At 41.4% G+C, this 16,654-nt stretch overlaps 1 protein-coding gene across 1 annotated transcript; it reads left to right on the plus strand.

The window, feature by feature from the left end:
* The first annotated feature begins 579 nt into the window (after nt 1-579).
* LOC131695304 (uncharacterized) lies at nt 580-4,794 on the plus strand. Its single transcript, XM_058983774.1, has 2 exons — nt 580-969; nt 1,047-4,794. The coding sequence occupies exons 1-2, from the start codon at nt 890-892 to the stop codon at nt 4,792-4,794; spliced, it is 3,828 nt and encodes a 1,275-aa protein (XP_058839757.1). The 5' UTR covers nt 580-889.
* Nucleotides 4,795-16,654: the final 11,860 nt, after the last annotated feature.

The raw sequence follows: 16,654 nt of genomic DNA on the forward strand, positions 1-16,654 counted from the left end.
TTTTCGGTGGAAATTAGGGTTATGAGGACAACATTCTGCTCTCATACCTTTTTAACAATCAATCGCTATTACATGTCCAACAGCTTGTAATTGCACCAAAATTTTGTTAGTTAACGTCACATGTCGTCTATTACTATATTTAGATGTGTATAGTCTAGACACGTTGGTATAGAGCAACTGATTAGTCATACAAAAAAATTCAATGCCATCACAATCGAACGCATAATGGACCCAAATTGCTGAGTTCGGATATTGATTATATGATTGTATCAGCCATGGACAATCCCACGGCACAATTGAAGTGCTACGAATATCCTGCCGGCAGTCTCGCTTGTTTGCTCCACTCCGACGATTGTCTTTCGAACCGAGTTATGTTTTCCCCTTAAAAGTCGGTATCGGTTGTAAAACTTTAAAAGGATCTGCCTTCCGCCTGAGCGGCTAGGCTGGGCGGAGACGCAGGAAAGGTCAATAAGGTGTTTTTTCTCCACCCGCCTGCATTCCATTGTTTAAGTTAAGCTATTCTTCAATTAATAACTGCATCGTTTTGGGCACCTGGGATAAGCTACCTGTTCGCAGTAATCAGATTTGACGCCACTTGGCTCGCTCAGTTTCAGGTACCAGGTACCTTATGCCTACTGGAGCCGTAATTTGCAGTTGAGTATCTGAATCAGGTGCACTATATTAGGGTGTTAAGGGATGAATGTAATTGGTCAGTAAGGGGTGGTGGCGCGTGGAGGAAGTGTTAAAGCCACGGTAGATCACCAGTGAAATAGGTTAGGCTCAGTTGGTCCTCGGCGATACAAGCGGTAACATTTCGTGAAGGCCTTATCGAAACCGGCTGGTTTGAACCAATCTGTGATCTTGTTAGCTAAATATTTAACTGTGAATAATGAAGAACCTTGTGAGTGCTATAACTTTTCTAACTCTGGTGGTTCTAGTCTGCAGCAGTCCTTTGTTGTATTATGAGAAGTATGATTTTTTAAAGTCACTTTTGGAAATGGTTTTTAACTCGAATGTGCTTTTTGTGTTATCGTTCAATACTATAGGTCTACGGTGGTGGTAAATAAAGTGGATTTCTCAGATTCTGGTATCGACCATAGACGACTCAGTAATTTGTTGGATGACGACGCGCCGGAAGAGCATACGACGGCAGTGGCTCTTGGTGATGCATTAGAAAATGAAATCGCGGAAACTGATGCACGCATTAAGGCTAAGGATAATGAGCCGCTTCGTGAAAGTGATGCTGAAGCTCCTGAAATAAAGAAAAGTTCAACGGGCGATGTAATCAAAATAGACGAACAAGTGAAAACTAATGATAATAGTGTAAGTGCAGATGACGGTAAAAATATTACGACTACGGAAAGCAGTTCGGTAACTGAAGCTACAGAAAACACTACAATTGAGCTATTTACAACTCATGAAAGCATTGCCAGATCTGTAGAATCTACATGTTTGATAACAGGAGGAACGACTATTAGTACTACTACCCCCTTCGAAGATGCGTTAAACACTAAAGGTATTATTGGGCCAATGAGCTCTACAATCATGAACACCACTACAACTACTAGTACACTATTGAAGACGCCCACGACCGCTGAAGTCCTAACATCCACTGTGAGTTCCACTGCAACGACTACTGATGAAGTGACGATAACCGACGTCCCAACGATCAATGCTGGGAAAACAACTAATGTTATTGATATCACAACTACAGAAGAAACTACATACGCAGGAAGCTACAGATCTTCCGACACTGTATACACCACAACTTTTGCCGTAGAGCGTTCCTCAACACCTAATACTGATATGAAGATTTCAGAAGTAGTAATTACAGACACTACCACGATAACATCGCTGGAAACAACAACTGTTAATCGTTATACTATTAGCAATGAAATTACGACTACTGAAACTATTACTCGAACAGATAACGTAGCAAATACCACTATTGACACCGAAGTAACAACTACTGGGAATACTTTCACCGATGAGAGTCCAGTAACCACGGAAGCTACTAATATCCCTCCATACACCAACAATCCCAAAGACACTACAGATAATGAAGTTATGAATACAAAATCAGCTTTAGTTTCTGTCTCGGAAACGTCCACCGAAATCATTGAACATTTGACGGAACTAGGGTTAACGGGCGTCGAAAGGATCACGACCGCGTCACCAAAGGCATTGGGTATTACAAATAGCGAAGAGATGGTTACCACTAACTCAGATGCAAAAATAACAACCACAGCTACCATTGAACAATTGGCGACTGTCGAGCCAACGATTACTGAAATTATAACAACTATTGCGACAGGAGCAACCCCTTCCGATTCATCTTATAAGGAAACAACCATCGGGGAAGAAATAGCAAACACTATCAGCTACACTGCAACGACTATCAACGAAGTGACAGTAACTGAAGCCGCGACAATCAACGTTGAGACTGCAACGAATGCCAGGAATGACATGACTACAGAAGAAGCAATATACGCAGGAAGTTCCTCTTCTTTCGAGATTAGATATATCAACGATTTTGACGTAGAGAGTTTCTCAACACCTAGCATTGTAATGGAAGCCTCAGTAGTAGTGTCTACTGATGCCATCACGGTTTCGTCGTTGGAAACAATTACAATTTCTCGAACTAAGACTACAACAGATATCGCAACGAGTACCACTATTGAGACGGACGGAACCAAAACTACTGGAAAATATGCAAGCGATGAGAGTCCAGCAATCGCCGAAGTTAGTAAAAGAATAAGGTTTAATCTCGCAGATACTGCAGACAGTGAAATTACAATGACTACAACACAAGCATCAACTTCTACTTCGGAAACGTCAACTGAAATCGCTGAATATTTGAGAGTAATTGAGTCAACTGACATTGAAAGGATCGCTACCGCAACGCCAACGTCAAACGGTGTCACGAATGGCGAAGAGATGGTTACAATTATCACAGATGCAAACGTACCCACCAATTCCGTGTTAACCGAAATACTGCCAACTTACGACCAAACCACCGGTACCGAAGCTAGTACAATCACCAGTGCCAGTCCCGAAACCATGGCAGCTATTGGTGTTAGTAGTACTACAGAGCGTACTTCAGTTGCTAATTCGGAAACATCAACCGATTCGGAAGTAATTGGTGACAAAACCATCACGACCACTGAGCCACAAACTGTTACCGCCAGTGAAGAAAGTACAACTGCCGATCCTAAAACTCACCAGACGAGTGAAATTTCCTTCATTTTTGATGAGAGTCCCGCCATCAACAAAGTTAGGCCAACCTATCCAACAGATCCCAAAGATACTACAACTAGCGTCGAAAGCTCGACAACAGAAAGTACCACAACTGCTGCTCTGGAAGCATTAACCGATTCAGAGATATTTGGACGACCTGTGGACGCGAGAAACAGGGTCGCAGGATCGGAGACTACAGTAATTGAGTACAGTTCTGCGGTGATCACAAAGGGTACAACCACGCCAAGTATTACATCTACCACAGATGCCACAAGACTATCAAAGGCCATCACCACCACCGTGAATGCTAGACTCGTAGATACGGTAGCCAATGAAGTTATTACGACTACCGGGAGTACCTCAACTGCAGATTCGGAGTTAGTAACAGGTTCGGGACTACCACAGCATGCAACAAATATTCATGTTACTAAGCTTAATGTAGAGAGTACAACTACGCAGTTGGTTACAACTATCGCAGATGCCGAAGTAATCACCGATTCAGAGCGTTTCACCACAACCGATAGGCTTACAACTGATGAGAGTTCCACCATAACCGAAACTGGCACTATCAATAACCTACTCGAGGATACTACTACTACTGGAGTTAATACGACTACTGAGATTACTTCACCTGCTTATTCGGAAACACGAATAAATTCAGGATCAATCGCTGAATTAAATACAACGACCGTAGCGCCAGAGATCACTACAAGTGTGGTTGATACTATCACTACTGAGAGGATATCTACAGTCATCGATGCTGAAGCAACCATAATCGACAGTTTCACGTCAACCGAGATTTTCACAACCCATGACAACTTCGCCACCATCGAAGCTAGTACAACCACTTCGGGCAGTACCAGCCTTGAATATACGACAGCCCTTGGCGTTAGTACAATTACAGAATATACATCAACCGCTGCTTCGGAAGCGTCAATTCATGCAGAACCAACTGAATCAACTGGTAACGACATGTTGACGGTTTTAGTGTCGAACCCTGTTATGAGCAACTATGTCACTACGACTAGCGAAGTGAGTAGCAGTACCAGAGACATCGATATTATCCCATCCACCGGAAGCTCTACTACAACCGTGATTCTTGCCATCATTGAAGCTAATACTACTACTTCTGGCAGAATCGTCTTCGAAAATACGATACCCCGTGATATTAGTAGTGCTCTTGTGTCGGAAACATCAAAAGATTCCGCACAAATTAGCTCGTCTAGTAACGAAACTACAATACACGTTAATTCCTCAAGCACCAACACTCCCACAACTACTGCGTTTGGCGTAAATCCCGAACATACCTCCATCACTTGGGTCACGCCAAGTACAACCAATTTCGCGACAGCCGCGACAACAATTGCTACTAGGACCGTTGCACAAACTACCACCCCAGACAGAACTACGCTGGTTAGAACAACTACGACAGCTGGTATGACTGCCGAACTCTCTAATGTAACTCCGACCACCCCAGCATCGGGAAGTGCTAAGTCCAGTAGCCTTGTCTGTTTTCTGGCGAGTGTAGTGTTGGTAATGTTCAGGATAGCTCATTGAAGTTGATGGATCCATGAGTTATGCCAGTGTTCAAAATTCACGAATGTTAACGAGTTATTGTTGTTTGCTAGATGAAAGATGTATTATTTATTGGTTGTTGTGTAAAATACAGCTCAAGATATTAAAAAAACTATTAACTTAAATTGTACAATATAGTTGTAACTAATTCAATATCACTTCATTCAACCAAGGGCCAACACAAGTACTCTCTACGCAGAAATGTCACTCAATGTTTGGGAACTCAGAAAATAAAATAAGCAGAGGATGGCGTTGTAGTGACCTTAATAGCCAATTTTATTAATTCTCAGCAAAATGCTGCCAGAGATCACTGATCACTGTAATTGCAGATACATTATCCCGCAAAATTAATTCCTTTAAATTTTAATAAATAATCTGCATCGTTTCCACCTCGAGCCTTAGTTGACAACTGAAGGCTTTGGAACATTGCGGAACTCTTTCCCGCAACGAGGTTAGCTTTGTGGATAATTACATCTTCACTCATCTCTACGCATCCATGTACCCCTTATAATTTAGTGACTGTATACCTTTGACCTCCCCCTGAAGCAGAAAACAGAAGAAAACCAATGTGTCATATCTATCCATGCGGTTGTCGCGTCAACAGGTTTTTAATACGTTTTCGATAAATGTGTTCCTTTTCCCAGTTCTCTCGAGTGTTTTGTTGGCCAAACTTGCCATCAGTATATGGGCCTAGGTGGATCGGAAGAGATCGGTAGAAAAGATCCGACCGAGTGCGTCTTTGATAGTTGACGGCTGCACGAGCGAAGAGAACAATAGCAGGCGGGCTACCGTTCTAGTGTCTCGCGATAACAAAACAAAAGAACTCGCGAAAGTGGATAGGAGTGACGCGAAATTTTCCATTCCGAAATTGAATGGCATGAGCTGGCTGATGTGGAAAGTGCGAATGGAAATGCTCCTATCCCGAGAAGATTTATGGTACGTTATTGCCGAAGAAATCCCGGAAGATACCTGGGATGAGTTGTGGAAAATTGACGACAGAAAAGCAAAGGCAACAGTAGTGTTATTAGAAGATAACCGGCTGTCGCTGGTGAAGAATAGTGTACACGCTCGGAACGCGGTGATTTGGAACAGCATTCGCATAGCATCGACGAACTATTCGACCGTTTGGATGCTGCTGGAACGGAGACACGAAAATATACATGCTTCTCCGCAGCCTCCCGCCATCGTTCGATAGCATTGTCTCAGCGTTAGATAGTCGGTCGGACGATGATATTTCTTTGGATGTTGTCAAATCAAAGCTGATGGAGAAGTACTGTCGTCGACTAGAGCGTGAAAATGTTCCTGTGAAGGGAGTGAAGGCGATGCGATCTGCCGAGAACAGTCAAGGTAAGGAAACTAGATCCTGTCACTTCTGTAAGAAGGTGGGCCGTCTGCGGCGCAGCTGCCGTAAGCTCTCGGCGCAAGAAAAAAAGGCGAAGGTGGTACGGCAATTGGAAAGGAGGAGAATATAAAAGCAAAAGCGATTCAAAGCGAAGGAAAAGTGGTTACCTTTATCGTCGAAGAAGATAAACCCAGCACGTGGATTGTTGATAGTGGGGCGAGTGCACATATGACGAACGACCACTCTTTTTTTGCATCACTAGATGAGTTCGCTGGTGGTTGGATAACGCTGGCCTACGGGAAGAAAGCTCAAATACTTGGTGAAGGTAGTGGTGTTTTATACGATATCGTTGGAAAAGAAGAGGTGATAAAATCGATATGGATGAAGTAAAATTCGTGCCAGGTCTTTCGGCCAGCCTAATTTCAGTCAGAAAGCTGGCACAGAAGAACTTGAAAGTGTTGTTTGACAGTAACGGTTGCCGAATTATAAAAAAGCCATCGAGATACAGGAATGGTGTGACGCGATGGAGGGCGAGCTCGAGTCTCATTGGAAGAACCTGTGAAAATCCCATAACTTCGGAAGAAATCACTCGACACGAGAGACACAAGAACATGGACTATGGCCAAGACGGATACAGGCAGTGTTGCTAAAAGAGCGAGAAGCCAACATATCCTCCTCGTTCGCCTGCGAGCGCGAGACTCACACTGTATGCTCCCTACTGCTGTACACACGTTTTCGAAGAACTCTCAACTATGTGACAATCAGCACGAGCGGCAATTATGTTTGATTCATGTGAGTTATCTGCTTTCGCTATAGGCTCGTGTGTCACTCGCACTCTTGTCCGCTCGCTGGATATCAGCTCTAACGGCGAGTGGGTTCCCATGATGGGACTCCTCGGCTGCGAGTTTTTACTGCATGCCACCCACTCCCGTGTGCTAAGCACTCTTTACAGCTCTGAAGATGTTTATTAGAACAGCACGCATACACTCTTTTAGCAACTGGGAGCGCTCGTAAAGGAGCGAAGGGAACGAATACGGCATTCTGATGAAATCCTAGAACAGTGCAAGCAAAAACTAACTAAACTAACAGTGCGCGTGTTCGCATTAAATTGTTATTGCATTACATACGTTATCTGTCTATACAGGTTTATGCCGGTCGTATTTAAAGAACAAATTAAATATATTGTTTTTCTTATTTTTTTTTAAATATGTAAACAAATTATAAGTGCGGTGTCTTAAATAAAACTTGTCTTTTAAGGGGCGACTACTATAAACAGCTCAAACTGAAAGTAATTTTGTTATACGATTTTGATGGCAAGGTGACAATGGACCTCTCGTTAAGGTTTATGTATACATTCATTATGAATGACAAATTTGAAGTCAGGCAAAGCCACTCACGAGCGTTCGAAGAGAAGACGTTCAACCATTTCCATATCAAGGAGTGCCGCGGTGGGCATGATAACTCTTGATACAATTGTCTGAAATAGGAAATTAAATAAGATTTTTGAAACATAGACTTGTAGTTACTCTATGAACCAAAAAAAAACCGTTGGAATTTCGGAAAATGGCATAAGAAAAACCGAAAAATAAAATTCGTTCACTTTTCTTAAAAATAACGAGGAAGATTTTTGTATTCCATTTTCCCTTAGTTCATCGACTGACTACACATGTTATGCATTCTCATAAATAATCAAGTCAATTCGTTGAATGGTTTTTGAGTCATCGGCAATTTGAAAAAGGCGGTTTCGAGAAAGATGCTATTAAAGTTGGCGATAGACTGAAATCATTGAAACGCATCGTTGTTTAGTACAAAAGAAGATCAGTGTGGCCACCGAGATTCCGCCGGGCTTTTCTAGAGGTTCAATACTAACAATTAAACGAATAAAATATATTGATGTTTTTCCCACTACACCACCTTAAGGAAATGATACCACATATTCTATAAAAGCCCATACTGGCTAATCGGTTTGCATGTTTGTAACGATTATGCACTTCTGAGTAGAAGTGACGGGCATATATTACGCACTTCTGAGCAGAAGGGAAGGATGTATGTGATATCCAGCAATGAAATCTAAAACTTTTTAAGGATAGTTTCTTTTTTGAACAATGAAAATTGGAAACATGAATTCAATATAATTTATTGCAAAAGTTAAAAAAAATAATCTGATACTACCAATTTTACTGAGATGGTAAATAGAATAAAGTTCCGTCTCATTAGTATATAGTAAATTATCGTGAATAATTATTTTAACAGTATTGTGCAAACTGTTGTTTTCGTCAAGGAGAATCAGTATTACCGAAAACAATGTTGTTCAGTCTGGTTCAAATCTCAATTAGTACAGATTTACAAAACTTTTGCTATATGTTTGTTAAAATTATCTAATCCTAAGATTATGTGTATGAATAAGAGAAGCAAATGAATCACGATAGTAGGAATTAATTCAGAGATATTTCGTTTCTTTAGGCATTTTGATTTTCATTTAAATTCAGCATTTTCAAAATTTTCATTTTCAGTACCCTACCAAGACGCTCAAAGAGAAACTATTTTCATTTAAGTTTGATTTTAATAATTCCCTTAACTATTCTTTACAATTTGACTATTAATTCTATAATTTTTCATCCCACATCCATGCTTTTGGTCAAATTTAAATATTAAATCATCCATTATACTATTTCATTACCATTGAAAATGACTTTTTTTACTTAATTCGGCAAAAAAATATCTGTGAAAGCTAGCGTGAGAAGTCGACGAGCAAGTAGAAATTACTATTTTAATGTTAGTATTGCTTGTGGCACAAAAACTCGATTCGAACCGTATTACGCACTTAACATTCTACTAATAAATTTAGCTCATAGACTGGTTAGTTCGACTGGCCTATCTATGAGAGTACCATCTCTATAACTTCAAATACATGTGTTTTGACAGGTCGCAGTTTTCAGTAGCAGCTTGATTACTCGCACAGTGTGGAGTTCAAGTTAATGAGAAGTGCGCAAAATCATTCACTAAAGATTTCTTCTAATACAGTCTGCTGGTTGTTTCAATTTGGGACAGTGAACGAATTCTTTAAAATATATAACGCATACAGTACTTTTCTTACAGCTGATAGATTTGCTCTGAGTCCGCGTAATTTGGAGGATAAGTACAGCGTATATTGGTATTGGTCACAAAATTTTCAAGAAATTAAGTACTTATGTTTAGAAATTCACTTTATGACGGTAGTCGATCTCCTACATACATATTCTATACAAGCCAATGTTTGTTATTGGGTTTGATTTTTTGTAGTGAACCGCATTAAATGCGTTTATCTAGAAACCATGTATTTAATCCGAATATCAAGCACAGGTCTTGATCCGATTCATTTTATGCAGAATGTACCAGGAATGGTCATAGATGTATACTACCCATGATCGCATATTTGTCCCGTTTTATATGGGATTTCCTATCTTTATGGGACTGACTTGCGATCATAGACAGTGTTCATTCGTCGTTTTCTACAACGAATTATTTTCGTGCATTGTAAATAGTAGATTTCGTTCATTTCATTTACAAATTTTAATTTTTTTAAATTTTGCATATTACGTGTACGTTGCACGATATAGAAATTATATTTCGTGAATGAAACGAAATGATTCGTTATTTAAAAAAAGGTTTGTGTGTATTACTAACGATATCGTTGTTTGCACGAATTTATTTTCGTTCATCTTAGAAAAGTTTTCGTGTTCAATTATAAATATTTTTTTCCTCGATCTTTTAAGGTCGATGACAATACCATTTTTTTATTTAATTAAAGGGATCGATCTGGAAAAATGGATTTTATTTCAAACATCTCACCATTATTGAGTACTTGATTGAATGCGGTATTTTTTGTTCGCGACAATCATGAAAAATTAGCTTCACTCTTGTAGTAACTATTCAATTTTATGCATATATTCTTTCAGTGACAGATTTGACAATAAAAACTGGACTTCATTATCCCACAAAAAATCTCAAACTTCAATATAGGTATTTTTGATCAATAAACTAATGCATACCACACCAAAAAATAATGAAATTTAAACGACATGTAAACCAATACGTATGTAAACACACAAAGCTTGAATCAAAAATTTGATTGAAAGTTAAGTTGAATTCGTTGCACTCAATTGGAGCATCAAAAAGCATATGATTTTACACTTTCGTTCGTATAATATTACATGTCATTTATTTTACAGCAATGTTGGATTAAAAATACATTAAAGTCCATTGGCATCCCGTTTAATGAAACTGTAATCTTCAATCAACGTGTAAAATTATAATAAAATTAGTTGAAGAAAGCACCACAAGTTGTGTGAATTTGTGGTGGAACTTAATTTTACAATTTTATTCATGCTCCAAATATGTGCATGAAAATAAATTTAAAATTATAAAATATTTTTTTTCCATGTAACATTGAAGGGAATTGTACATATTTGACATGTTTAGGTTCCACATATTTACAAGTGGTAATCCAAGCGATTCTGCAGTTTTTTTTTTAAATTTACGTTTTAATGCGATCGCATTACGTAAATTTAAAAACGGATACGTTTATGACTTCGTTGTACAAAAAGTGAATCGATGAATCGAGAATTTCCCGCGCCATTTCCTTTTCCGTTATACCAGTGTCATATCAACCTCGATCCAGACGATACATCAGCTTCCATCAACGTAAATGTCCCTCAACGCCACGTCACCGTTCCATCAAGATGAGTTGAATGCGTCTCTCGTTCACATTTTCCGTACGTCAAAGCATTCCGTGCTGTTGATGTTGTGTGTGAATACCTCCATTTAACTAATTTTGACGTTCCCGTGACGTGCTGTACCGGTGACGAAAGCCAGACGTATTGTGCAAATCGATCTTCGAACAGCCGCGGTTTGTACTTTGTACATAAAATATACGAATAAATTCATTTTCATTTAACATTCTTGGTCTACCACCGAAGAACGAAATGCGAGTGGGAGCGAGAGCGCTAGCGACTGAAAGAGTGCGAGTGGATACGATTGTGTTAAAGAGCGCGAGTGGCTACGAGTGGGAGTACGGACGAGTGGGAGCATGGGCGAGTGGGAGCATGGGCGTGCGAGAGCATGGACGAGTGGTAGCAGCAGTAGGAGTGCGCGCCAGTGGGTGGGTGCGAACGAAAGAGTGGGTTTCAATATGTGCAATTTGAGTGGCTTTTGGCCGACTGGCACTCGCAGAAATTCTACCCGGCTGGGGAGTGAACGAAAGAAAAGCATGCATGGAGAACACTCGGATACGAGTGTTGGGTGCAATGAGAACACGCGAATGAGAAATATAGGAGTTATTTTTACGAGTTCAGCAACACTGGATACAGGTGTACACATTTTTTTCTGTGTGTGAGTGCGGTTGTCATTTTTTTGAGGAAGACGAAAAAACAAGAGGATATGAAGAAGAAAACCACAAACAAATGACGTAGTGGGCCTTTCTGTTGCCATAAGTTTTCTTTCGATTCGGTCATAGTTAATTTAATCGGTTTTTTTCGAAGTAAAAAGTGTCCCTAAGTGTTCTAATAGGTAGATCCGAGCTGAAGCTCGGCCTTTTCTCACTTTTCATCGTGCGCCAAAAAAATAGCATGCTCGTTCGTTCACTTCAAGGGCCACGGCCGCCATGCTTAATTTTGCAATTATTAAACTAATACACTCAAAAGTGTCAAATGTTCCCACCTTTCTCCCATCTTGGACTATGGCAAGCATATTTGACATCCACCGTGCAGTGGCAGTGCTGCCAAGACAGCAAGTATGCCATAAGCATCATTAGCGAGGGGTATGATACTAGGTGATTAAGTCTTCACCTCACAGAACCAGACTTGCCCAGTGAACAAATTTTCTGGTAGAGACAGCTCTGCTAGATTTCTGTAGGTCTTGGTTTGGCAGCCCTGTCAGATTTCTGCGCGTATCCTGTCGGGTTAGTTGAGCTAGGGCGAACTCGGTTTCGCTCGCGTTTTCTAGCAAATTTTGACAGGAACCGAGCAAAACCCTAGCATAACTCGGACATAACCTGTGCAAAGATTCTACCAATTCCTACCTGGTAGAATTTAGCACGAATCGAGCAAAACATCTGACAAAGATGTGGCAGGAAGCGTACAGAGATCTTGGCCGTACATTCCTAGCTGGATTCTGGATAAAAGTGAGCAGCATAGGTTGGTTTAATCGCTTGTCAGAAACGGTTGTTGCATTTGAGCGAATTCTTTGCCAGAATTCTCGCACAAATCGCACAAAAAGCTTGCAGAAACTCTGCCAGCATCAATTTCGCTTTGCTCAACTTTTGCTAACTTTCTGCTTGCCACGCTGACCGGGTGGGAGCTTGTGCCCCTTCCCCAAGGACAAAATCTTGTCGGCTCGAAATGCACCCATGTATAGGTCAAGCGCAATAAACAGAATCAAGTGGTAAAGTTTAAGGCCAGAATAGTTGCACAGGGATGTACACAACGATTAGGTGTCGATTACGACGAGGTATTTGAACCGGTTACTCGACAAGCACATTTTTGGCTATTGCTGCGAAGCAAAGCTTAATGATTAAGCATATTGATGTTAAAACAGTCTATCTCTACGGAACACTGGATGAGAAGCTTTTTATGCGGCAGCCACCAGGGTACGAAGCTGTGGGAAAGGAGGAGCTAGTCTGCAGACTTCAGCGCAGTATCTACGGCTTGCGACAGTCTGTATGTTGTTGTAACCGAAAGCTTAATGCATTCTCCTTAAACTTTGATTCGAACCATCATCAGCCGATCCGTGCATGTACATATGGGATACGGGGAAAGTGAAAGTGTTTCTGTTAGTTTATTTCGATGACATGTTGATCGGGTCGACGGATGAGAGGGAAATTAAGACAATTTTCGCCAGTTTGCGGAATGAGTGCGATTTAACGTATCTAGGCAATGTTCGATACTTTCTGGGCATGGTGATGGCACGTGAGGTCGTCTGCTGAGTTACATTGACAAGTTAGTGATGAAAAACGGAATGGACGAAGCGAGTAGGTCACCAATGGCTTCTGGATTCCTGAAGGTTAAGGATGGTGGAAGCCAGGACGATGCAACGAAGTATCGCAGTCTGGTTGGTGGACTTCTGTACATAGCTCTTGTTGCACTGCCGAACATAGAATAGTACGGCCATTTTAGGGTGAAGTTTTTCGGCCCCGAGGGAGTCTGATTGAATAGCTGCGAAGCGCGTTTTGCGCTATCTAATATCTACCAGGGATTTGTACCTCTGCATGGGTGGGCTCCTCGAGAATCCACTCATTGGCTAGCCGGAAGCCGATTGGACCAGCGACATCGACAGCTGACGCTCAACTTCAAGATTCGTGTTTCCATTCGGAGGTGGTACTGTTTCGAGAGCAAGTCGGCGACAATCATCCGTAACATTGTCTTCTATGCAAGCTAAATATGTGGCACTCAGTGAAGCCTGTCAAGAGGCCATCTGGCTGAGGCAGCCTCTACGTGATTTCGATAAAAACCAGGAGGAGCCAACTGTACTGAAGGAGGACAACCAAGGTTGTCTGGCGTTCGTGAAGACCGAACGATGCAGCTTTCAATCAAAACATGCTGGCGTTCTATCAAAGCCTCTGGGACCGCTGAAGTACGCGACATTCTGTGTAATGCTCGGTCTAGTGAAATAGATATGAAGATAAGCGACTATAGGGATCTTTAGGGGTGTGCGGGTCAAGGCATATTCTGATGCAGATTAGTACCGTGAGTTAATATCTCAGTCCTTTTTCAATTTTTTGGCCCGAAACTATTGAAAAAAACATTTTTTAGTTTGTTTCCTTTTAGGACAATAACACATCCAAACCCATGCGACTTGCACGACACTATAGGTTGCCTTATCAGATCTACCATAGTTTGCAGATGAAACTTGGGATGGCAGGTTGCTAGCCGATTGACAAAGTACCAGATCATGCTGTGTGGGGTGCTGTCCCGGTTAACAATGAGGCGAACGAGATATTTGCAGATACGTCATTTAGTATGACAACTATCAGTTTGCTGGTTGAGTTTAATTTGGTTTTTTTAAATTTAAACATCATATAAGAATAATTAAGGTTTAAGAATGATATGAGTGTACTCGTAAGGACACCCGCTACCAATACATATGAAAAACTGGCACAATTTTTCCAAATTAAAGATCCCTATTGAAGTGGAGTATGAAGAGGTAAAATAATTACATCTTCACTCATCTTTATGCATCCAAGTGTCCCTTCCATTACATTGACTGTGCACCTTTGACCTCTTCGTCGAGCACAAAACAGAGTAGAAAACCAATGTATCATATCTGTCCACGCGGTTGTCGTGTTAAAACGTTTTAATACGTGTTCGATAAATTTGTTCCTTTTCCGAGTTTTCGCGAGTGTTTTTTCTTTTACCTTTTCTATATCCAAAACTCCACACGCTCTTTCTGCTGTTGTTGTCCAAACCTGCCATTAAGTTTTAGGTGATTTAATCTCCAACGGCATGACATGGGGTTGCTTTCATGATGATAATCGATCTACCTTACTCTGCTTTGTGACAATTTCAATATGACACTTTGAACACCAGTGAAATTACTCGGATCCCTGCCCTCCCACCAGAGCGACTTAGACTTGTCCCTCTGCTCGATAACGCTGCGGTTAGATTGGAATTCAATGATCTCCAAAGCTGGTAATTACTATTGCTAACTACTCAAGAACACTGAATACAATCAATGTTTCGTATTACCTCACACGAAATATTGGTTGGAAGAGCTACGCGCCCGCGATATCCGGTAAAATCGAGTCCACATAAGAGCTTCATCCGGTGGAAGAGTACGAGTTCTTGGATGGCTTGATTCTCGATACCGCGATTCAATCTCAGACTAAACGCGAACTCTGGTGGACGTCCTCTTAACCCATGGTTGGACAAAGAGTGTTCAGACGTGTACGAGAAGACCGTCGCGTATAAGATCTACCGGAACGACGTGTCATCTGCGAATAAAAATTTGATGAAGTCCAAGAAAGGGCACCGGTTCGTTGACGAATTCACGAGAAAAACATCGATGAGCTCTCTTTGGGGCACGGCCAGGTGTATGCGAAACCGAAACTTTACTAACAAAAGCGTGAATTATTCAAACCGTTGGATACTCGATTCGCTACGAAGGTTTGTCCGGATTCCACCCCGGCACAGAACATCTACCGCGTCCCTTCCGCCCGCAATACCGCGAACGAAATACATTTTTCCAAGACGGAGTTCTTACTTGCTCTCTTATCATGTAACGATAAAATCCCAGGGACCAGACAATCAAATTCAGTTTATTGAAGAATCTGCCAGACTCTGCCAAGTGACGCTTGTTGAATTTATTTAATAAGATTCTTGAGGGTAACATGGTCCCTCATGACTGGAGGTAAAGGAAGGTCAATGCCAGCTTTCGACCACAACTCGTATCGACCGATTGCAATGCCGTATTGTATCGGGAAGTTATTTGAGAAAATGATCTTGTTTCACCTCGACAATTGGTCGGAGCAAATGGCTTACGGTCAGATAGACAATTTGGCTTCCGCAAAGGCAAAGGGACAAATTTTAGCCTTGCGTTGTTATCAACAGAAATTCAAGTGGCCTATGCCAGCAAAGAGCAAATGGCATCAGTTTTCTTGGACATTAAGGGAGCTGCTTTTGATTTAACATTCGTATAAGATTACCAGGTCCCTTTGCATTGCTCCTTTTGGGGTAATGAAGAAGCGGACTCTAGCTACGGCGGGCGCTTTAAAAGGTGACATCTACGAAAGACCAATCTGCCTCAATGAATTTTTCTATATCTCTTGTCAAAAGACGGTAGAAAGTTGGCAGACATCGTGGAGCAATGAAGAGTTGGGATGGTGACATTCTATCATCCCGAAGGTATCTACGAAACCTTGGGTTAGAGGAATGGATGTGGCTCGGGATTTCATTCATTATTGGACTCACGCGCTTGTGATGACCGTTATCACGATACCGAACATATTGCCTGGGCATGCGCCAAGTATTGTTCCTCCACATCTCAACTATTGGATTCCCTTCGGGCCTGAGGAAGATCACCAATATGCCGGTTCGGGATGTACTAGCAATTCGCGATCTCCTCTGTATGTTCCTCGTATAGACCTTCCTAAAAACCATCAATATACAGATTTAACTGCCCCTATTCTTTTTCCTATCATTCTCATAAGTGCCCTCTTCCACCTGTACCGTATACCATCGATGGTTTGATGCAATTTCAAGTTGACACAACACACCTCTGTCGAAAGAGTTAACAAACACGGCACCTACAGCACAAACATCACACGCGCAACTCGGTGTGTTACCGATCCGCATCTGAGCCGCACTACGAAATCGTTTGACGGAACCCCTGTCGACTCAGGGAGGACTACCCGGCATCATATTCCTTGAGGAAGGCCACCCGAGTCAATAAATTTTATGTGTTAATTCAGAGAAGTGATATATTCGGGTGAATGGTTTGAGCGATTGTCACAGAAACTAGTGGGAAACA

The sequence above is a fragment of the Topomyia yanbarensis genome, chromosome 1 (genome assembly GCF_030247195.1).
Source record: "Topomyia yanbarensis strain Yona2022 chromosome 1, ASM3024719v1, whole genome shotgun sequence".
Lineage (NCBI taxonomy): Eukaryota > Metazoa > Arthropoda > Insecta > Diptera > Culicidae > Topomyia > Topomyia yanbarensis.

Bases quoted from the DNA above. Each gene is read 5' to 3' on its own strand.
- LOC131695304 (XM_058983774.1), top strand. From the start codon at position 890: ATGAAGAACCTTGTGAGTGCTATAACTTTTCTAACTCTGGTGGTTCTA. The intron at 970-1,046 runs GTATGATTTTTT...TCAATACTATAG, and splicing joins CCTTTGTTGTATTATGAGAA to GTCTACGGTGGTGGTAAATA.